At 36.1% G+C, this 22,569-nt stretch overlaps 5 protein-coding genes and 9 non-coding genes across 15 annotated transcripts; 6 read left to right on the top strand and 8 right to left on the bottom strand.

Annotated features, from left to right (window-relative positions):
- Positions 1–220: 220 nt before the first annotated feature.
- Positions 221–4,480, bottom strand: gex-3 (Membrane-associated protein gex-3). Its single transcript, NM_069967.7, has 12 exons — positions 4,365–4,480; positions 4,214–4,314; positions 4,018–4,167; positions 3,576–3,947; positions 3,478–3,526; positions 3,208–3,421; positions 2,846–3,155; positions 2,054–2,795; positions 1,771–1,995; positions 898–1,719; positions 736–848; positions 221–686 (listed from the first exon to the last, which is right to left on the bottom strand). The coding sequence occupies exons 1-12, from the start codon at positions 4,474–4,476 to the stop codon at positions 471–473; spliced, it is 3,426 nt and encodes a 1,141-aa protein (NP_502368.1). The 5' UTR covers positions 4,477–4,480; the 3' UTR covers positions 221–470.
- Positions 4,481–7,143: 2,663 nt separating this feature from the next.
- Positions 7,144–7,287, bottom strand: F28D1.19. The gene has a single exon (NR_056814.1). It is a non-coding gene; the product is annotated as an Unclassified non-coding RNA F28D1.19 (non-coding RNA).
- F28D1.21 lies at positions 7,258–7,469 on the top strand. The gene has a single exon (NR_056813.1). It is a non-coding gene; the product is annotated as an Unclassified non-coding RNA F28D1.21 (non-coding RNA).
- On the bottom strand, positions 7,428–7,649 carry F28D1.22. The gene has a single exon (NR_056812.1). It is a non-coding gene; the product is annotated as an Unclassified non-coding RNA F28D1.22 (non-coding RNA).
- On the top strand, positions 7,545–7,693 carry F28D1.20. The gene has a single exon (NR_056811.1). It is a non-coding gene; the product is annotated as an Unclassified non-coding RNA F28D1.20 (non-coding RNA).
- Positions 7,694–10,204: 2,511 nt separating this feature from the next.
- Positions 10,205–16,790, top strand: acs-20 (long-chain-fatty-acid--CoA ligase). The gene is made up of 10 exons (NM_069966.10): positions 10,205–10,357; positions 12,133–12,309; positions 13,090–13,185; positions 13,230–13,329; positions 13,599–13,797; positions 13,848–14,009; positions 14,058–14,402; positions 14,459–14,575; positions 14,767–15,381; positions 16,276–16,790. Exons 1-10 carry the CDS (start codon positions 10,269–10,271, stop codon positions 16,428–16,430), a joined length of 2,055 nt encoding a protein of 684 aa, NP_502367.3. The 5' UTR covers positions 10,205–10,268; the 3' UTR covers positions 16,431–16,790.
- Positions 16,791–17,324, bottom strand: dpm-3 (putative dolichol-phosphate mannosyltransferase subunit 3). Its single transcript, NM_069965.4, has 3 exons — positions 17,189–17,324; positions 17,112–17,141; positions 16,791–17,006 (listed from the first exon to the last, which is right to left on the bottom strand). The coding sequence occupies exons 1-3, from the start codon at positions 17,315–17,317 to the stop codon at positions 16,878–16,880; spliced, it is 288 nt and encodes a 95-aa protein (NP_502366.1). The 5' UTR covers positions 17,318–17,324; the 3' UTR covers positions 16,791–16,877.
- A 533-nt stretch (positions 17,325–17,857) lies between these two features.
- rps-23 (Small ribosomal subunit protein uS12) lies at positions 17,858–18,613 on the top strand. 2 transcript variants are annotated; one of them, NM_069964.9, is made up of 3 exons: positions 17,858–18,026; positions 18,104–18,224; positions 18,422–18,613. In NM_069964.9, the coding sequence occupies exons 1-3, from the start codon at positions 17,863–17,865 to the stop codon at positions 18,566–18,568; spliced, it is 432 nt and encodes a 143-aa protein (NP_502365.1). In that variant the 5' UTR covers positions 17,858–17,862; the 3' UTR covers positions 18,569–18,613. The 2 variants fall into 2 exon arrangements, 1 of the variants encoding a protein (NP_502365.1); NR_131618.1 differs by lacking the exon at positions 17,858–18,026 and having other exon boundaries at positions 18,422–18,568.
- F28D1.13 lies at positions 18,256–18,385 on the top strand. The gene has a single exon (NR_003449.1). It is a non-coding gene; the product is annotated as a small nucleolar RNA F28D1.13 (small nucleolar RNA).
- A 202-nt stretch (positions 18,614–18,815) lies between the features above and the next one.
- spe-45 (Ig-like domain-containing protein) lies at positions 18,816–21,222 on the top strand (the record flags this gene model as incomplete). Its single annotated transcript, NM_001322777.2, has 8 exons — positions 18,816–18,926; positions 18,968–19,119; positions 19,166–19,287; positions 19,330–19,551; positions 19,595–19,692; positions 20,196–20,372; positions 20,424–20,581; positions 20,753–21,222. The coding sequence occupies 8 exons, from the start codon at positions 18,816–18,818 to the stop codon at positions 21,189–21,191; spliced, it is 1,479 nt and encodes a 492-aa protein (NP_001309449.1). The 3' UTR covers positions 21,192–21,222.
- A 768-nt stretch (positions 21,223–21,990) lies between these two features.
- On the bottom strand, positions 21,991–22,011 carry 21ur-6613. The gene has a single exon (NR_056810.1).
- Positions 21,992–22,012, bottom strand: 21ur-12853. The gene has a single exon (NR_056809.1).
- Positions 21,995–22,015, bottom strand: 21ur-11652. The gene has a single exon (NR_056808.1).
- A 190-nt stretch (positions 22,016–22,205) lies between these two features.
- On the bottom strand, positions 22,206–22,226 carry 21ur-10116. The gene has a single exon (NR_056807.1).
- Positions 22,227–22,569: the final 343 nt, after the last annotated feature.

Genomic DNA, 22,569 nt, shown 5'->3' with positions numbered 1-22,569 from the left:
ATAATTTTTTTTTACTAAAAATGTCTAAAAATTTCGACCTCATTGGACCTCAAAATGTGAAAAAATTCAAAATTGCATGCCGGTCGTGGCGAGACCCATCCATCACTTTTACGCGCGAATTCAAATTCAAATTACCAAGCATATCTAATTTAGCTAATTCTCGTTTTTTTAACTTAAAATTTAATCGCATTTATGTAATAGATAAAATAAAAATTTTTGATAAATTGATAAAAAGTTTATTATGACGACAAACTGCAATAAATTAAAGCCAAATGGAAGGCAAAATGAGTACTTGGGAGCAATGATTCACACGAAAATGCAGGGAATAATAGTCAAAAAGGCGGTATTCGGAAGCGGGAACCCGTATAGTAATGGTTCGTTGAAGAAAGAAAAATAAAATAAATAAAATACAGGCACAGGAAGTATGTGAGAAGGGATCGTAGCTGTACATATTGGGATCGCAGATAAAATTATTGAGCATCAGCCTCGTAGCATTGTTGGTAGGCTGTACGGACGAGATTATATGGGAAACAGGTTTCAAGAACATCCATCGACAGCCAACGGTTTTTCCGAACCATCTGTTCAAGGATAATGTAGAGAGTTGTGTGGGAACGAAGAACGTCGTCGGATATTTGTCGACTGTTATCACGTTCATGAATAGTTCGTAGAATACCCGAGGACGCGAGCTGAAAATTTTTCTAGGTGAGAATATGTGTTAATAATGATAGAGCTAACCGCCAAGAACTCCTTCATCCTCGACTGGATATCATTTTGCTCGTGGAGATGGAAAAGAGCTGATCCGATAGTGTTAATCGCCATTGGAACACAGTGACTATTGTTCAAGCTGGCTGAAATTGTTTATTTTTAATTTTTGCAAAAAGCTGTAAAAGTATGTACCTTGAATGCTAGGCTTGTAAGACGAAAGATCCGACATTCCAATTCGTGGAATACAGATAGCGACGGCAACCATCAATAGACAACTATTAACATAGTGTTCTTGAGGGTGAATATTCGGATTTTGAGCACGAACCGCATTCACCAACGACATATCAACTGGTCCTGTGACTCCCATCGCAGCTGACATTTCTCCAATTTTAACTTTATCAACATCGTCCAAATTGTGATAAAGCATATCAAATGATGCTTGAAGAAATGGCAATTTAGATTCGACGATATGACGAAGAGCATCGTGGAGAGCATCACGAAACAGACAAATCTGTCCGATAATAATAGTTCTTTGCAGAATTGCATCAGCTGCGCATGTTGCGTTCGGAGTTTTCTTGTCCTTTGGTTCGACGCTCAAAAGATTTAAAACATCCTTCATCTTTTCAGCATTATCGAAATTAGATCTAGCAATCTGTAGAGCATCTTTGTATGTTGCAACAATCTTGCTCATCTCCATAATTTGACTGGCCACGTGCCAAATCAGCCGTTCAGTCATCAACTTTACTCCATAAGGTCCGATAATTTGAACCAATGCTCTCAATTCTTGAGGATCTGAATAATGATCGGGCATGAACGAGAGTTGTTCCTGTCCTGATGATAACATTGTTCGTAGATGCTCACTCCAAACCATATGACCAGATGAAGCACGACGGAGCAAAACTTCGAGATACCATTTCGTGTAGAGTGCTGCGATTGTGTCTTTATTCTTGGAATCAACGAGTTGAGTTTGTTGTAGAAGAGTTGTTTGCATTGTATTACTGATATCCACAGAAACTGAAATTCCATTTATGAGAATATTTATAGATTATTTTAAAAACCACTTACTTGCTGTATCAAGATTTTGAAGAACCGTCATGTAGGCTTGTAGCGCAAGGAGCATTTCACTTGGTCTTTTTGGATTACTTGCATGTGGTTGACCTTCCCAGAACATTCCATGAAGCAATTCTACAAATTTAGTTTCAAGGGACTGCGCTAGGTACGTCCTCGGTGCAAATGTGTGATCAGCAACGTAAATTTGACGATGAGCTCCGAGAGCTGCAGAGATTTCAACTGAAAAGTGGGAAATTTGTGATATAAAATCTAATTTAAAAAACGTTTTAAAACTTACGAAGAGTTGTTTGCAACTTATCAGGCATTGTTAATGCTTGACGATCAACTCGATAACTTTCTTCTCCAGCAATGAAATAATCTCGAGCGGCTGCTGCGGCCGCCGCTGCAGCTTTTCCAGATCCTTTCTGTTGAACAACTTGAGCAACAACTCTTACAGCCACGGCGCTCGGTGTCATTTGATAAGCTAATCCGAATTCATGTTCAGCCACTTTTTCCAGGATATATGACAATTGTTTGCACGTCTCTTCAATTACAGAATTGCATTGAGCCAAGGCTTTTTCAGTGATAAATGCTTTTTCTTCAGGACACATGTCATGGAGGGCGCTTGTGAAATGCGCGGCAAGACGTGCAAAACTGAGCACATATCGAGCTTGAGCAGGTAGCTGGAGACAGTTGAGCCAATGTTTTTCAGCGAGTTTTGGATAGAAGCAGTATAATGATAAATCACTTGTTTCCCTTAGCATCTCGTCTTGCAAATCGATCATTTTCAGATGAAAAACTGAAGTATTCATGTATATTGCGAGTTTTTTATGTCTTGAAAGTTGGAAATGGCTCCGAGCAGCAGATGTCCAAGCTTGAAATCTAAACCAGTCTAGTCGAAGAGCACGAAGATCCGTATCAGAGTTGATATTTCCTATTTCGTTGGCAAAATCGGTCAAAAGAACCGCTTCTTCCTGGGTGAGGCCATTTGCTTGGTTAATCTCTTCAGAAACAACAATTGAATCATAGCTAGACACGTACTGAAAATAAAAAAGATTTAAAATAGATAAATTTAAAGTTTTAACAAAACCTGTAGATAGTATCTTTGAATCACTGCATAATATTTCGTAACGAGATCTCTTAATTCCAGCATATAAAATAGCAGTTCTGGAAGTTGCCTGTCAACAAGCTCCTCGACCATTCTGCTGCCTTTTTTGCTGATAGCAGGAACTTCAACTTGATGCCGTAGAAGCCATATGACCTCATCTCTTCCTGCTCCAAGAGCCATCCAGACATAGAGAATTTTCGGGCCAAGTAGTCCGGGCTGATCTCGTAGTAAAAGTGACAGCTCTCGAAGAGAACTTCTAAGGAAGCGGCGACGGTCTGCGTGGACGGCAACTCTGAAATACAAATTATTAGAAAACGCTTTGTTTATCATATTTTTTAACTTACGCAGTAACAGATGCATGATTGAACGCATCTTTAACATCTTGTAACCGTTTGCTTTTTTCTTTGGAAGATTCTAAAAACGCTTGAATCTCTTGATGAACAATAAATGTTTCGTCTCGGAAAACGCGAAGACACAGATTCATTTGAAGTGCCAGCTGCCACATGTGCCTAATGTTGTCATCGTTAAGAAGAGTTGAATGGCATACTGTTCCGCAGACTGAAAATATTACAATTTTAATAAACATTTTAATACTAATTTGTATATTAACTTACACACAATCCATCGATCAATGACGTCGAGTGATAGATATTCGCATGCAATCTGAAACGATTTACATAAATAATTTTCCATTAAATAAAAACTTGCTCACAGTTTCTGTTTGAGCAGCATATAAAATTTGTGCTGGAGCAGCGGTCAACGAGAAAACATTTGATGTTCTCCATGAATCTGCTGTCTTGTTTCTGCGCTGATATGTGTGTGTAACAGAAGAAAGAGCTGAATAAATTAGCCTGTTCAGTGGTCCGAGATCTTCATGAAGCTTTTTTAACGGATTTTCATAATCAAGAATCATTTGTCCTAATCTTGGAAATGATGCTTCACTTTGTCCGTGTTGTAGATCATATGCCGCATTAAAAAGTCCAAGAACAGCTTTCCGGTCTTCAATTCTTGATAAAAGAATCATCATTGTGACGAGATGTACAACAAGATTCAAATAACTCGTTGTCAGGTCGTAATTGAGCGTCTAAAAAATAAAATTTTAGCTTAAACATTATACGAACGATATAAATATTTAAAATCAATAATATACTCACCACATCCAGCTGACATTGACATGATTCCATAGTTGTCAAAACTTGCATAATGTGATCTTTTAAATCAAGAATATCAGCAAATGTGTAGTAATATAGCGATAAAGATTTTGTAATTTCCGTGGACTTTTCTTGTACATATTCGAACGTCGACTGAAATTAATTTCGGCATGAGAAATCAACAATTTGAACTACTCACTGAATTCGATCTGCAATCAACAACAGGAAACTTTCTAACTATATGTTTGATTGCACCTTCCATCTTCTTGTCGCTAAGAAATTGTGGTTTCACTTTTGAATCTGAAATCTTCAGCATTTTATAACAACAGAAATTTTCAAAGACTACTCACCGCCGCTTGATTTCTTAATATTGTATATCCGTGTCATCATTCCAGCAGCACGATCATTCAGTATCACAAGTTTTTCAGCAATTTTCACCTGTCTGGCATCTTTGTAAGCCATTTTGCTGAAAATTGGAGAGAAAATTGAAGGGGAAATGAGTCACAAATTGGATTACAGTTTAAAGGCGCATTCAATTAAACAAGAGGTGTCTCTCACCACGGCTGTGCAAGCATGCTCTATTGCGCTCTTTTGTTGGCGGCAGTTTGAACGAGAGAGGGAGACCGTTATAAAAAATGTAGACCACGAAAAATCTAGACCACGAAAATATTTAAAAAAGCTATTTTCAGACAGATTTTCAGGTTTTTACAAAAGAAGTTTATTTAATGGGGAATAAACTTCTTGTTTTATTGCAATTTGTCACCGCAGAATATGATCTAGATCACCGTGAATGGCACTGACGAGGTTCAAGAACTGGAAAAACGAACAAAAAAAAATATTTGGAATGTTTGGAAAAAAAAAACATAAAATCAAACTGAAGAACTATTCACCAAATATGTTGCTTTTATGAACTTTCAAGCTTTTTGTGAACTTTTGTGTCGACTTTTCTTAAAAATCATATTTTTCCAAATTATTTCCCCACTTTATGTATAGTGATTGTTTAGTGAGAAGAACAAAAATTCCTTGTAAATCCCTAAATACAGACAGACAGTTTCACATCCAATTACGAAATATTTCATTTGATATTTCCAAATATTTCCAATTTATATCTCTTCGTCCCTCCGTGGCAGCTTAGTTCATCAAACCTTTCCACCGTCGATTCGAATCGGCTTTCTTATCAGGTCAAATGCTATAGATAGCTGGTCTCTCTCCCTCTCTCTCTCTCTATCTCTCTCTCTCTGATAGTCCGAAGAAATTCTCACATCGTTTACAATAGCGAACAACACCGAAATGGCTGTAGATGGAGGAGAAGAAGAAGAAGCATGAGACCAGCAAGGATCGGGAAACTGTGAAAGAGAGAAACGGGTTTGACGAAAGGCCGGACGGATGGTTAGCCTCTCTTTCTCTCCCTCTTTCCCGGGAGGCCTTCCTTTCATTCAAATGTTTCCATCGCTTTTCGTTGAATACTTCCACTCACTTTTGTTACTTCTACACATTTTTCTTCATTTCATATCTTTTTATGAAACTTTTTGGATTCAAAGTTTTCACTTGTTCGTTTCATTTAACTTGCAAAAAAAACAACTATCTTCATCTTAAATCTGTCAGAAAAGGTGCGAAGTCATCGCATTCATACAGCTTCTCCATCTTCTACAGCTCGCCTCATTCAATCTATTCACTGTGTCAAACGTGTTTCTAGTTTCCATATGTCTATACAACTTTTATCTCTTCCGTTCTCTGTAATACAATTATTTTCTGTTCTTTTGAATCGTTTTACACACATTGCGTAATACCGATCGAACAGTTTCTATCGGGTCCTGGCACGCGCGGAATTTTTCAACTACCGTACCTCTTTGATTGTTTCGTTAGTTGAAATGTTTCGATCGTGACAAGACTCAAGTTGGTGATTTTAAATTAAAATTCAAAGTTTTTGATTTAAGTATTTAATAGCATAAACTTTGACAATGCTGCACTGATTTTCCAAATTAGGCTCCGCCCATATCTTGGCTCTTTTGAAATTTTACATTGCATTTTCTCGTACTTTACTTCTACATAGTCTACGAACACAGAATAGATACCTAAAATAAACTCAAAAATTCCATACTTTTTGAAACTGTGCATGGCAAGCTTTTGACCTAAAAGCTTATATCTCATAGTCAGACATTTCAGATGCTATCCAGGATTCGTCAACTAATAAGATATTCATCTTAAAAGTTTCCAATTTTCTTAGTTCAAGACTTTTTGATAACTCTAAAGTCTTACTAGATATAAATATAATTCTAAAACTTTTGCAATTTTCTATATTTCGTTACAGCCCAAATATTCTCAAAACATAATTATTCCAAATGTTGACTTGTAATTTGATCTAAACAAAAGAACTTATTCAAATCCAAACATCAGTTTTTCGTGTTTCTTTGGCAAATAAATTTGCAAAACCCGGAAAGGGAAAGCAGTTCAGTTCCCACCTGGAACAGGTCTTTCATTGAAAGACCTGACTGAACATGTCTTTGAAATTCATAAACAAAATGATTTGGTGATAAAATAATGATGGCAAGCGGAAGGAGAAGATTCGAATGTGGTGGTGTTAATGCCTACAGGCATAGGTTTAGGCGGCCTGCGCCTATAGGTCTATAGGCGCACAGGCAGGCACCGATTATGTGTGTTGCAAATGTCCTCGTTTCTCGTTGTTGTGTCGAAGCTTTTAAATAAAATATTATACAGAAAAATAGATAAATACTTGTTCTTTTAAAAAAATTAAATTTCTTTTGTTTGAAAATTTCGATAAAATTGCTTAAAATTTCCTCAAAGTCGAAATGGTAGCATTACAACTTTGAGTAAGTTTTTGAGAAGAATCTTGAAACATTCAAATATAGGAATACAAAATTATTTTCAGAAAACACACATATTTTTCTGTATGTTATGTAAGTTTCCGCTTTGAAACTTTAAGAAAATAATTGGAAAAGCGGGAAGTGTGTCTTTTCTGGCAGACATCGCTTTGATTATAAATGGATCTTTGTTTTCTTAATATTAAATTTTGCAGCTTTATACTTTCACTTTCACCACCTTCTTATCATTTATTGTAAATGCCATATGCTATGCTTATACTCTAAAATCATCTTCCTTCTCTAAACAATCCAGTTTTTGTTTCATCTCATTTTCTTCTAATCATATCGAAAGTATCATTCGATCTATTTTTCTATTCTCCAACTGCTTCGAATCCTTTCCTTCTGAAAGGGAGACGCTTTTCCCATTGACCTACTAATTGTCTAAGCTCTCCTCAATCCACGTACTGTTTCATCCCTACGACGGAACGGTCGTTTGAGAATTCAAAAGTTATGAGAGGTTTATCCGCCTCATTTCATCGTTTTGTACTTTCTCGTAACTGGTTTCAAATGAGCTGGAAATAGGGGAACATTTATGGCAGTTGATTCAATATATGGTACCGAATGGTAGGCAAGCACTTGCCCACTTGCCTACCGCCTATTTCCGCATTTTGGCAAGAAATCTGGCTATGAGAGCACAGTGTAGATATACAAAATCACTCAGTACAATGCAACTGTTGAAAGTCCAATTTAAAACAATTGTCGTGGGCACTTAGGCAGCAGATACGCCTGTAGGCAGGCAGGAGGCAGGCATGATTCTCCTACGTAGATTAAGGACAACTAGAGAAAAAGTCGAAAGCACGCGGTAAATGTGAAAAAGATAAACAAGTTAGATAAGTGTTGCCAATTAAAACAAGGTTTTCTCAACTTTTCAAGTCAGCTGAACCACTTTGAAAATCGATTTGAAGACAAAGCGACAATTGGGTGAGTTAACTCATGAGTTTCTCATTTTTCTGAATCTCCGAAGGTTTCAGATGAACTCGTGCCTATATATTTATGATTTGGGTAAAAATTCGATGGCTAGTATTTCCATAATGCAGACCTTCTAATTTCAACCAGTGTTCTCACTTTTTTAAAAATAGCATCCCCACGTTCCATTTTTGTACTAATCAATACACTTAAAAAACAATGAGCTATCAAAGTAGATCAGAAAGTTCAACTCTTGCAGTAGGCACCAACCTTTGATGTAGATCTTTATTTCATTTTAAATTCTCATTCCATTCAACCTATTCAACTAAATCTCCTGCCAATTTTCTTCCGTTCTGCTCTCAATCCGTCACCAAATTTCCTTTCTCTTTCTTATTCCACACAGTTTTCTTTCTTGATTTCATTCTCAATTCTTTTAAAAAGTGGAGTGATGAGATTCTTTTGACACCTTGCCTCTTTTCACTTTTCACCCTACTGCCCTCATATGCAAATCGGTGTTGGTCCTTGTTTAATTCGGTCAGTTTTTAGGTGCGCTTAATCGTTTTGCAGTGTTAATACAGTAGGCAGACGTGCCTGCCTCACACCTATTTTTTGCATTCTTGATTAAATTTTACATGCAAAAAATTTGTTTAAAAAATCATACTTTATTTCACAAAATTCAGTGAAAATTTATTTTGTTTAGAAAATTGACCAAAAGTTTTTTTCTCCAAAAATAAAATCACTGAATTTTGAATATTTAACCAAACAGGTTTTAAGGTAGGCTTGCCTTGAAGACAGACATTTTTGCGACTACTTTGACAGTTTTCAAATTGACATTTCAGACAATTTTCATGGTTTTCAGATATAACGTTTTTTAAATCTTATCATTTGCTTATCAGTAGGGGGTTCTCCCAAGGTTATCAGCGAACATTATTGATAATCATGTTTTTTTTTTGATGATTAAAGTGAACTTTTCGATTACCTGATCATCACCGTATCTTAAACAGTTTCAAGTGCCTGTTTGTGTCACTGTTCAGGTGTCCAAATATTGCATATACGTCTGCCGTCTACAATTTTTTAATGTTTCGTTTTCACGCCAAGCTTGTCATGTGTAACGACTGCGCAACACGATCCCCCAGCCATCACTAGACGCTTATCCATTCGTGTAAACTCCACACGAAAGAAGAATATGTTGGCAAGACGATTTTTTTTTTCATAACACAATAATATTCTATGAACTTTTTTATTTTAGAATGCAATTAAGATTGTATTCCTGCAAATTTAATTTCAGTATCATAACTTTAAACTTTGAATAGGAGGCAGTGTAACAATATACTTGCACCAACTGCCCTAGTTTGACAACTTTTATCTTGGTTCTCTTTGGTTGTATTAAAGAATTTTCAACTAACAAAATACGTGTAAAATATTTTTCTATATTTTGGCTCTTGAACATTTTTTGATAAATGTACACACAGCCCAGATATAAGCCGTCAAAGTACTGCCAAAATTTAGCAATCGATCCTTAAACGGCGTTTTTCGGCAGAGAAGGACGGGGCTGTGAGCTTTTTCGCTGATTCTTTTTGCATTTAGCATTCGAAATATTCATCAATGTCCCATTTATATAGCTTTAAATAAAAGTTGAACCACGTCGTACGCTTATAAACTCCGCCAGCCTCTGCGGAACAAAAAAGACCAAGGATCGATTGATAAATTTCGAGAGTAGTGAAGGTGCATATCTAATAGAAAAATACGGTATTCTTGGCAGCATACTGTTATATTACGCTTGAAAGTTTATGAGTAGACAAAAACTGAATCTTAAATCTAATTGAGATTCAGAGCCTAAACCAGGCAGTCCGTTCGGTTAAGGCGTGATTGCGGGCGCCTTCACCTGCCTCCTCACCAGCCTCACCTGCCCCTCTCGCCTCATATGTAATATATGATTTGCTATACATTTATATGTTCTTATCACTCCGAACAGAATATTAAATAGTAATTATTATTTTCTTTTGAATCAAAATGCTCAATTAAAAACGTGATGATCTTTGTTGAATTCCCGCGTAGTACATATATTCTGATTCGTGTCTGTATCCATTTCCAACGATTACATCCCTCATATTTTCATTCTCTTTCTCATCAGTCATCTTTCTTTATATGCCCACCACCATATCTTTCTACTTCTTCGTTTTCTTTTCCATCAGCTAGAAGCAGTCTGCTGCCCTCCCCTTCATACCGGTCCGATTCATGACTTCTCATTGCCTCACGACGCCTTTTTTGTTCTGTTTTTGTTTCTTTCCTCTTTTCTCACCGTCATCTTTTCTTTTTTTTTCTTGATTCGAGCGCCCGCCACCACCATATACCAATTCACCCATTTCCGAATTCCTTGTTTTCATGATCAAATCTTTCAGAAACATCTTCCCACCACCTTCACCTATCATTTGAACCAAAAATCTATTGTTTCGACGGGTTGTCATGACGGATCGAGCTAACTGCTCAACTTCAACATCAAACTGGCGGAAACCGAAACCTCTTGCCACAGATGTTCTTGAGAAACCGGCCAGGTAAGGGGAGACTACAAGGCTATTTCGTACTTTGGAATTCGGAAAGATAAACGATCAAACAGCAGAAGCTTGCCGAATCTAGCGAATTTCGATTATCAAATTTTGCAAGTCAATTTCAGCGTAGATTCCAGCTTTTTAGAGCAAAATTAAACTATCGTCTATAGAAAGTCACAAAAATCAAATTGCATGTAATTATTTTTTCTGGGGACACGTAAAGCTCTTTGAACTCCAAACGGAACTTTGACTCTGAAAAGTTCAAAATTTAAATTTACTAATTTTTGAACAACTTCTCTAGTTAATTTTTGAAAAAAAACTGCGGTAAGTAATACCTAAAAAGCTTTGAATAATTTTGATTGAAAAAACTTGGCATTATATTTTTGCAGTTGACAGATTTTTCCGGTTTTTTAACCTTTTTAGGCAGGAATCAAATATTAAAAAAAAATTTCTGTTCATTTTTGGGATTATTTTATTGAATTTTAAAGTTTTAATTTAAAGCATATTTTAGAAGAGTTATGTTTCAACTGAATCTATGCTCAGGCGGCCCCACCACGAAACGTCTAAAATTACAGTAGTCTTTGCGGTGGGACCCAATTTTATTGGTAAAATAGGTCATGCTTTTACTCAAATTGAAGCTCTCGTTAGGCTGAAAAAAAAACGGTTTTTTTTTTCAAAAATTGAACAATATTTTCAGCTTAATCAAAAATAGTTTGTCTACAGAACTATAGCATATAGATTCAACCTATATTTTACCAGTTGCCAGTTTTTTGATAGAACCAAATGCAACCTAGTTATCAATTTTCTAAATTTTTTAGCTATTTTGAGTTTGCCATGTTTATTTTAAAACAAATCTTGTTAGACTATAGTCATCGCGTACAACGCTTACAAAACAATAATGCCACAATTTGATCTATGCTTGCAAAAACCTGACGACGTACGGGCTTGCGGGTTTTGCATTGCGCAGCTACGATGAGGTGATTTTATTGGGTGGGTGGAAATGTTTGATTTTTAATGAAAACTGCCCCCTCAGAGACTAAATTCGACATTGATACGAGGGTGTGTTTTTACTGCTAAAAAACTGTTATCAGAAAGTTGCAAAAGTTTGGCATGGAGTTGACAAAGTTTGGCAGGATTTGCTGCTCTCAACCACTGGCGGGGGGCGCCTCTCACCATCCTCTTTAAGCCCATCCTCCCCTGCTCAAGCCATACAGGCAGATAATGTTCAACTTGTGTCTATTCGTCTAAATTTTTTGAAGCCGTTTACCGGGCAAAAACTCTAATGCAAGCCGTGAGCCCCCTGTGGAATGTCTAATCTAGAATTAAGTACCGCCTGTGATTCATCTAATCCCGTAATGAGGCGAAGGGATTTGTGCCATTGAATGAATGTCCTTCATTTCCTCCAAGCCAACCAACTTTCTCCTCGAAAGCCTTCACCGTAAATGACACCTTTCTCACTCTTTCGAAACTTGTCTCTCCCGATTCTGTTTCTATCTCTGCGTCTCCAATTCGGACCTGTTTCCGTCGTCCGATGACCACCATTCGGATGGATTTGGCAGAGAAAGAGATGTCTATGACGTCGTTGTATTACGCATTGTAGCACTCTATTCGGAATAAGCTGACTTTGAACATACACAGACACAACTATTGATTGATTGACGAAAAATGCAGGGTAATTTGGTTTCGTGGGGGAAGACAAAAGAACTAGATGAGTCATGACTTTTCAGCAGTTACAGTTCATTAGGTTTTTACTAAATTCATTAAAATATTTGAATTTTCAGACTGCTTCCCAAGATGAAGCTGGAGGAGCTTGTGACAGTTATGCTTCTCACAGTGGCTGTCATTGCTCAGAATCTTCCGATTGGAGTAATATTGGCTGGAGTTCTTATTTTATACATCACAGTGGTTCATGGAGATTTCATTTATAGAAGTTATCTTACGTTGAATAGGGATTTAACGTAAGTTTTTCTTTATTAGTCTAGGTGTTGTTTGGCAGCTCTTATCTCGGCTCATTTGCAAGATACCAAACAATTCAAACTAGATATTTATAGCAGATAGAATTACAAATATTTTTGGTAACTAACAAGTTTTTGATTAAATAGATATCAGGTGAGGTCAAAGTTGAACAACGCGGTTCATAAAATCTGTCTGGCGTTTTGTACCAGGGGTGTGCGGCAAATCTCAAAATTTGCCGAGCTCGGCAAATTCGGCAAATCTATTTTTTCAATATTTGCCGAGCACGGCAAATTCGGCAAATTCGGCAAATTCGCCGTGCTTAACAAACTCGGAAAAATTTGATATTTTTTATGTTTTTTCGAGCACCAAAACTACTGAATTCTTAACACACATCTGGTTTCTGAATAAGTTCCGCGTAGTATGTCTGTTTGAGCATCAAAATAGCTCAATTTTGTATCATTTTACTAAATTTTTGGCTAAAAAATCAATAGTTTTAGTCAAAATTGTACTGTCAAATTTTTGACGTGTGCGGCAAATTTCGAAATTTGCCGAGGTCGGCAAATTCGGCAAATCTACTTTTTTGAAATTTGCCGTGCTCGGCAAATTCGGCAAATTTGCCGAGCTCGGCAAACGGCAAATTTGCCGCACACCCCTGTTCTACCCCTGGAGTTATTTTAACTAACAAATTGCTGACATAATAAGCATTTTGTCAATATTGAACATTTTTGATTTTACTCCTTTTTACAATAATTACGAACACTTTAAAACCCCAAATTTTGCAGAGGATTGGCTCTAATTATTGAAGTCAAAATCGACCTATGGTGGAGGTTGCATCAGAATAAAGGAATCCATGAACTGTTTTTGGATATTGTGAAAAAGTGAGTTTTATTAGTTTTTAAAACATTATTTGCTATTTTTCCAGGAATCCAAATAAGCCGGCGATGATTGACATCGAGACGAATACAACAGAAACATACGCAGAGTTCAATGCACATTGTAATAGATATGCCAATTATTTCCAGGTAGGTGAAATTTTTTTTTTGTATTTAAGATCAATAGCTGTGCACATGAAGATCAAGTTCAGATTCAAAGTTTTAAAAAACTTGTTCATTTTCAAACAGTTATAATACATCACAGGTTTTCACTAGTTGGCAGCTGCCAAAAAGTTATCAACTGATAAAATAAACACACTGTTCCAATACTTTTTTTTGTTAGTTGACTACTTTTTGATAAATAGCTTCTCTAAATTTATAGTTATCCAAACTGAAAATATCATAGTTCTACCTTTCAGGGTCTTGGCTATCGATCCGGAGACGTTGTCGCCTTGTACATGGAGAACTCGGTCGAGTTTGTGGCCGCGTGGATGGGACTCGCAAAAATCGGAGTTGTAACGGCTTGGATCAACTCGAATTTGAAAAGAGAGCAACTTGTTCATTGTATCACTGCGAGCAAGACAAAGGCGATTATCACAAGTGTAACACTTCAGAATAGTGAGTAATTGGAAATAGGTTATATAGAATTGAGAATTTAAAATGTTCAGTTATGCTTGATGCTATCGATCAGAAGCTGTTTGATGTTGAGGGAATTGAGGTTTACTCTGTCGGAGAGCCCAAGAAGAATTCTGGATTCAAGAATCTCAAGAAGAAGTTGGATGCTCAAATTACTACGGAACCAAAGACCCTTGACATAGTAGATTTTAAAAGTGAGATTAATCATACAACATAGGCTGATCCTATTTATGATATTCCAGGTATTCTTTGCTTCATCTATACAAGTGGTACTACTGGAATGCCAAAAGCCGCTGTCATGAAGCACTTCAGATATTACTCGATTGCCGTTGGAGCCGCAAAATCATTCGGAATCCGCCCTTCTGATCGTATGTACGTCTCGATGCCAATTTATCACACTGCAGCTGGAATTCTTGGAGTTGGGCAAGCTCTGTTGGGTGGATCATCGTGTGTCATTAGAAAAAAATTCTCGGCTAGCAACTTTTGGAGGGATTGTGTAAAGTATGATTGTACAGTTTCACAATACATTGGAGAGATTTGTCGGTACTTGTTGGCTCAGCCAGTTGTGGAAGAGGAATCCAGGCATAGTGAGTTTTGAAAGTTCTTTAACTTTTTAAACTTTTATTAAAAATTGTTACTCCAGGAATGAGATTGTTGGTTGGAAACGGACTCCGTGCTGAAATCTGGCAACCATTTGTAGATCGATTCCGTGTCAGAATTGGAGAACTTTATGGTTCAACTGAAGGAACTTCATCTCTCGGTATGCATTTTTTTTTTCAAAAGCACAAGATCGATTTACCTTGAACTATAAAATAAGAAATATATCATGCAATTTTTGTAAAAATATATTTAAAAAATTGAGAAGTTTAGCCAAAACCTTAGATTTTTGCCCGCTTCTGCTCGTGTTAACCGTTCTGTTTCAACATTAAATCTAATTTCTGGCCATTTCAGTGAACATTGACGGACATGTCGGAGCTTGCGGATTCTTGCCAATATCCCCATTAACAAAGAAAATGCATCCGGTTCGATTAATTAAGGTTGATGATGTCACTGGAGAAGCAATCCGAACTTCCGATGGACTTTGCATTGCATGTAATCCAGGAGAGTCTGGAGCAATGGTGTCGACGATCAGAAAAAATAATCCATTATTGCAATTCGAGGGATATCTGAATAAGAAGGAAACGAATAAAAAGATTATCAGAGATGTCTTCGCAAAGGGAGATAGTTGCTTTTTGACTGGAGATCTTCTTCATTGGGATCGTCTTGGTTATGTATATTTCAAGGATCGTACTGGAGATACTTTCCGTTGGAAGGGAGAGAATGTGTCGACTACTGAAGTCGAGGCAATTCTTCATCCAATTACTGGATTGTCTGATGCAACTGTTTATGGTGTAGAGGTTCCTCAAAGAGAGGGAAGAGTTGGAATGGCGTCAGTTGTTCGAGTTGTATCGCATGAGGAAGATGAAACTCAATTTGTTCATAGAGTTGGAGCAAGACTTGCCTCTTCGCTTACCAGCTACGCGATTCCTCAGTTTATTCGAATTTGTCAGGATGTTGAGAAAACAGGTTCGTAATTTACAAAACTCTTATTATTCAGATGCGAAACTTTGCGCCAAAGATACGGTATGCGGTCTCGACACGACATATTTTGTTAAGTTATTATGTGAACACAAAATTCTGAGAATGCGTATGTGCACAATATTTAACGCGTAAAATATCTCGTAGCGAAAACTAAAGTAATTCTTTAAATGATTACTGTAGCCGCTTGTTTCGATTTACGGGCTCGATTTGCGAAATGTATTGAAGTCATTGATTTTTCAATAGAATATTAAAATTGAACAAACAAATGAGAAAATATGGAATGTTCCTGGCATTTTCGAAAATCAATTCATTTCAATAATCGAGCCCGTAAATCGACACAAGCGCTACAGTAGTAATTTAAATCATTACTGTGGTTTTCAGTACGAGATACTTTGCGCGTCAAATATGTTGCGCAATACGCATTCTCAGAACTTCGTGTACCCGTAATATAAAATAAGCGCGTCTTTAAAGAGTACTGTAACTTCAAACTTTTATTTCTGCGCAATTTTCATAGATTTTGTGTAATTTTTCACTAACAATTAATTATTTTATCTAAACACTTAATATAAAATTATGAACTTTTCAACAAATCATGAGAAAAACTATGCCATATCGATGAAAATTCCAAATTTGCAATTACAGTAATCTTTAAAGGCGCACACATTTTCTCATTTAATGAAAAAACTTTCCGTGTCGAGACCAGGTACCGTATTATTGGCGCAAAATTTTGCGTTTGGGTATAGATTAATAAATATGAATCATAGTGTGTCATTTTTGATTCACAAAAATAGATTAAAACCAAAAATTTCAGTCAAAAACTGAGAAATTATGAAAAAAATCTTTTCGTACAATACCAATATTTATACTGTTTTATTGCAGGTACATTCAAACTTGTGAAGACGAATCTACAACGATTAGGTATCATGGATGCTCCTTCAGATTCAATTTACATCTACAATTCTGAAAATCGCAATTTTGTGCCGTTCGACAATGATTTGAGGTGCAAGGTCTCACTGGGAAGTTATCCATTTTAAATGTTTTTAATATCAGTAAATTGTATTAATTTATTTGCTCCGTTTCCGTTTCACTGTGTAATTTCGCCATGTCTTACCGGTTTTCTCTTCGTCTTTCCATTACCTAATTCGTTTTTTCTTCTCGCAGACTTTCACACGTATCCTCAGTATAGATCCAATGTGCGCATTCCGCATGAAATGCGGGGTCCCGTCAGAACCCCGACAGCCAGTGCTTTATTAAATTCCTGTTGTGTTTCTCTCTTCTTTTGAATCTATTTATTTTACTACGTCATATGAACTCCTTCATTTTTGTTTCGTGCACCCCACAGCTCACTGTTTTCTTTCCAATGTGATTTTTTCGAGAATAAACTATTTTCGCTTAATTATTGAAAAATTTATAAGTTAATCTATCCACATAAAGCAAATATCACAAGAAACCCATAAAAATTAGCACTGTTCACACGGAAATCAATCGATTATTCTCTTCCTCTTCAGTTCTTCTCGAGCCTCCTTGATTTCTCCCAATAGCTCTACTTTAGCTTCAGCACAATCGTTGAAAGTCGCCACTCCATAGACAACATTGAAGACGGCGTAAATCTGAAACGTTGAGTTACTTTAGGCTTTGAAAAAGCAAAAAAGTGTAATATAACCTAAATGAGTCAAAAAATATTTTTTTGTTGGATAATGTTAAAAAATACTTACACCAAGGAAGAGAACTGCAAAAAATGGCGCCTGAAATAAAATAAAGTATATTCGGTTCGACCCACAAAACAACTTACGTAGTTAACTAAACAATGCAAACACTCTGGGAGATATGACAGCACTGGTACCACATCAGTGTAAGCTAGAAGCCAAACTAATACAAAAAGAATCACATGTGCTGAGTATGTTACCAATTGAGACACCATTCTGAAAATATTGAATATTTATTTTTCTTTTAAAGATCAAATAAAAATCAAAGGAGAAAAAAGAAGGTTTTCTATCAGTTTTTAATTAAAAAAAAAAAAACAATAAATTTATTATTAATTCGATAATTTTTTTTATTAATAACAATTTTATGAAATTAATTCAAAAACTCTACTCTGCAAACAATTTTGCAAAAAACAAAAAGAAAAAAATAGCAACGCTACGTTGTTTTCTAGGCCATGGCCGTGGCGGCCACGAGTTTGATGTGCAGGCTACCTCGAGGTACGGTAACACTCGTTTCAGCTGTTCATGCCTTCTCTTCACCAGAACCGTTGAATTTTTCCCCGAATCCTAAAATTTTTTTGGCTTTTTCTGCTGAATTCAACTTTTTTTCGCTGAAATTTTGAAAATAACAACATATAATTGGTCTAAAAAGCTTGTTTCTCATATATTTGTTTATGGGTTTTGTTGCATTATTCGTTTTATCGCCATATCCGTTCGAAATATAAAATTTGTCCTTGTAATTTACATTTTTATTCTAGGTAATATGGGAAAGCCGAAGGGACTCTGCACGGCTCGCAAGCTCAAGACTCATCGTCAAGAGCAAAGATGGAACGATAAGAGATACAAGAAGGCTCACATTGGAACTCGCTGGAAGTCTAACCCATTCGGAGGAGCTTCTCACGCCAAGGGAATCGTTCTTGAAAAGATGTGAGCTTTTTATAAGATTTTAATTTTCGATTTTAGCTGTAAGCGTGAAGTTAAGATTTCAAATTCATAATTTTCAGCGGTGTCGAAGCTAAGCAGCCTAACTCTGCTATCCGCAAGTGCGTTCGTGTCCAGCTCATCAAGAACGGAAAGAAGATCACCGCCTTCGTCCCAAATGACGGTTGCTTGAACTTTGTTGAAGTGAGTTGTTTTTTTTGAATAACTCAATCTATACGAGGTCCAGAGTCACCTCTGAGAATATGTATCTCTTCGGTGCTAGGATTGCTCGAAAATGAATTAGGTACTTTATGCAAACAGTTCTTGCGTTATGCTCATCTGTTTCACCTCCGTTTCTGACAAAATTTATTTAATTAAAAAAATCAATTATTATTTTCCAGGAAAACGACGAAGTGCTCGTATCTGGTTTCGGACGTTCCGGTCACGCCGTCGGAGATATTCCCGGAGTTCGTTTCAAGATCGTGAAGGTCGCCAACACCTCCCTCATCGCCCTGTTCAAGGGAAAGAAGGAGAGACCACGTTCGTAAATGTTTGTTGTTCTTGTTATTCCGACATAAAGTTGTTGGGGTTAACCCATATGATTTTTCTTACAATTGCATAAAATTTACAACCTCTAATTGAAAATGAGGCGTGAACTGAACATGGAAAATTGAGATTGGGAGTCGTGTTAGATTGTAGTTGGAATTAATTTTTCAAAACGTGATCGACAAACTTCAATTTTTTTCCAACATACACGTAGAGAAGCGTAAAAAATTTGACTTGCTATTTCCTGAAATGCAAGCTCTTTTGTATTTTACTGCGTGTTTAACTTTTGTTGATTCGAAACGATTTGTCTTGTTGGATCCTGATGATCCGAATCTAGAGAAAAGTGCTTCCAATATAACCGTGAGTTATTATTGTACGAAGAAAATTAGAGAGTTGATTAGGATAATGATGTTCGATCAAGATCCATTAAAATGGCGAAGTTTCGGAAATGGCTGAAGTATGACGTCGATTGCCAGTTTATTTCAAGATCGGAGCTGGCAGTGAAAATATCACAGGGAAGATGTCCTCATGAATCTGCAACTGAAATCAAACCGTGAGGGGTTTAGGTGTTAAATTTATGAGCTGGTATAAATCTTTAGAACAACTACAACAAAAAAACCGAAAAGTTTCTTTTTCAAAAGAAAACGAAAGCCTCTAAAGAAAAAGGATAACAGTCTGTTTTCTAATGAGAACAAGGAATCAGTGGTGAGAGCTGTAGTTGGTAGGTTTTCAGGTTTTATAGTACTCGTAAAAAGTTCTCAAGGTAATAACAAGATGCATGAAATTGATTGGACACCTTTGAGTTTTCCCGATCTTGAGCTAGTCAGCGGTACAATGGTGACTTTCAAATGTGATGAAATGAATCGAAAAAAGAAGAGAAAAAAGCATGAAGAGATTGAGTTTGTTGAATGGTTTGTGAACGGAAAACGAATAAATCCAAGTTGGTTCGATTGGAGAGTTTCCGTTTCAATAGATGGACATCTAGGTTAAAATTGCGAGAATTAAAATTCTTAATTTTGAAAATCCAGGAATCTGGCCAATTGGAGAAGGTGATGGTGGTCATTTTGAGTGTCTGTCAAATGGACAGCTCATTGCATCGGTTACGGTTACAGTAGTTCCGATTTCAGTAAGAATATTATATATATATATATATATATATATGGAATTTTGCGGTTTTTGCGCCAAAAATGCGGTCTCGAAACGATCGAAGTTGGCTGCGAAAAAGAGGGTGTGCCTTTAAAGAGTACTGTAACTTCGAAATTTCGTAGAATTTTCATCGATTTTTCGATAGTTTTTCTTGTTAAAAATAAATTTATCAATTAATTCAATTGCCACGACAAATTTATGTTTCAATTAAATTTAAATGTTTTAAATTGTCTCGTTAAATACTTACAATTCAAAACATAAAAAAACAAAAATATTTTGAACGAAAAACTATGAAAAATCGATTAAAATTCCGCAGGGACAGGAGTTTGAAGTTACAGTAGTCTTTTCAAGGCGCACACTCTCTTTCGCAGCATTGTTCTAAAAATTTCGATCGTTTCGAGACCGGGTACCGTAGTTTTGGTGCGAAAATCGTCATTATTCGCGTCTGGAATACATTTTATAAATTATAAACTAAAAATTCAGAAAGTTCTTGTAAATGGACTATTTAATTATTTGTTCGTTTGTGCTATCTTCGCAGTTGCCACAATTCCAATTGGCTGTCTATTGGGTAATCGGAATCAGGAGAAGAAAGAGATTGAAGTTGACCGAATGGAAGAGTTTTTGGCTGAAAATGTGTTTAAAACTGATCAAATGGCAAAGGTTTGAAAAAAAAAAAATAAATTGGGCGGTACAAAAAACAGCTTTATTCAGGAAAAAGTAGCTGGAATAATTGAAAAACAAGGGGTTGTAGACGAGAGACAATTGATTGAGAGTAAGGCAAAGGGCAATAGATCGACAATTATGATACTTCTACAAAAACCTAATACAATGAAAGAAAAGGAGAAGGAAGATCAGAAAGTTTCCAATAAGTGAGAATTTTAGTGTTTTTTTTTTAAGTTTTCAGGGTCACGATACGACGGGAAAGTTTTAAATGAATGAGAGGGGGAATTTTTGAAGGCTCATACACTAAAAACTTTTTGATCGTGTCGAGACCGGGTACCGTATTCTTGTATTGTTTAACTATGCATACACATTTTCAGTCCCGCACCAGCTGCAAGTGCAAGTACAGAAGGTGCCACAACGGTGACAGAGGGTACAACTGCTGCAGAGACTACTGTAGCAACAGAAACAACTGCCACAGGTACAGGAACTACAGAAGCAGCAGCAACTACAGTAACCGAAACCAACGAAGAAGCAGATAATGAAGAAGACGAGGAAGAAGACGAAGATGATGATGATGATGGAAGTGTTGATGGAACAACTGCCGGATCTACTGAATCGAAAGGTCCTGGTACTACAAGTAAAAGTACGGATAAGGGAAAGAAGAAGAAAAAGACGAAGAAAGGTGGAAAAAAGAAGAAAAGTGGTGCTGGAAAAGGTAAAGGAAAGAAGAAATCAAAAGTTTCGAAAGAAAAAAAAGGCGGCAAAAAAGTGCAAAAGAAGAAGCCGGCATCGAAGCCAACGAAAAAGAAAAAGTGATTTTGTTTGTAATAAATATTTTTGTTTCATTTTTTAAAACTGTATTTCGAGAAAAAATAAGCCATTTTCGGAACATTTTGAAAAAAAAAGAAGAAAAAACCACCTGCCAATTGGTTCGAGTGTTCTGAATTCCTGTTTTTCTGCTAAAATCGATTTCAAAATGCAAACTTTTTTTCTGTCTATTTTTCCATTTTCGTCTCTCAATTGTAGTAGTTTACAACTCGTTTCTCAAGAAATTTGTACTGATAATGAGAAGACACAGGAATACGGTACTTGGTCTCGACACGACCCAATGTTAAGTTAAGTGAGCGCCTAGTTTATAATTTTCGCCCTTTTCAAATTGTGTTTCTTCTTTCTTAATAATTTAAATTGAAACCTATTTATTTTCGGAAGAATATTCAAAACATGTATAAAATTAACGCAAAAATTTTAAAAAATGGAGACTACTGTACCCTCAAAGGTGCGTACCCTTTTTCGTAAAGTTTATTGAATAAAGTAGTTGGTGGTTTTTGTAATGTGTAGTTTTAATCTCATCTAATTCTTTCCCAATTTTCGTAATAAACTTCATCAAAAACTCGTTTCATTCCGAAAACAACTAAATTTTGATTTTCTCATTGATGGGAATATTCATTTTTAAAAAAGCAATAGGTTGCTCTGGCAACGCTCTGAAAGTGATCATTAGAACAAAAAGCGTGATTTGAAAGATCATGAATGGGAATTTCTCAAGTCTCAGTGCACTTTTAGAAGTTTCATTAGATCAATTTTTTAGAATAAAAATTTTTAATTTCAAATGTAGAATCCAATTTCCAATCAAAGTCCAATGAATTCACTACACAATCCCTCAAATTTATGTAGAATGTGAAACTGAAAAAAACTTTCATTTTTTCGGATTTTTTTAAAGCACTACCTACATACCTTTCTTGTGCCTACATACGTGCCTGCCACATTTTTTTTCTATTTGTTTTATTTTTGAGTGGTTTTAAAGTTTCAATCTTTAAATCAGAAAAATATTAAATTGAATCGAACATCCCGAGATTGAAGGCAGATAACTATTTATTGTTTATGTAAAATTTGAAACTGAGAAAAAATTAAAATTGTGAAATTAATATTATTTTCTCATTCAAATACAAGCCGTTTTTAAACTAAAAAACTAGACCAAATTTATTTTTGAAATATTTTTCGATTTGAAGCCGCCATGAGCTGCAAAAATGGAGCAAAGGGAACGCAGTCAATGTACATATAATGGCTCAGCAAAAATGGCGCATCGAGGACAGAACACGATGCATACCAGGGGCGTGCAGCAAATTTGCCCAATTTGCCGAGCACTGCAAATTGCAAAAATGTGGACTTGCTGAATTTGCCGAGCTCGGCAAATATT

The sequence above is a fragment of the Caenorhabditis elegans genome, chromosome IV (genome assembly GCF_000002985.6).
Source record: "Caenorhabditis elegans chromosome IV".
Lineage (NCBI taxonomy): Eukaryota > Metazoa > Nematoda > Chromadorea > Rhabditida > Rhabditidae > Caenorhabditis > Caenorhabditis elegans.
The sequence above is the reverse complement of the archived record's forward strand: the minus strand, read 5'-3'. Positions and strand labels throughout refer to the sequence as shown.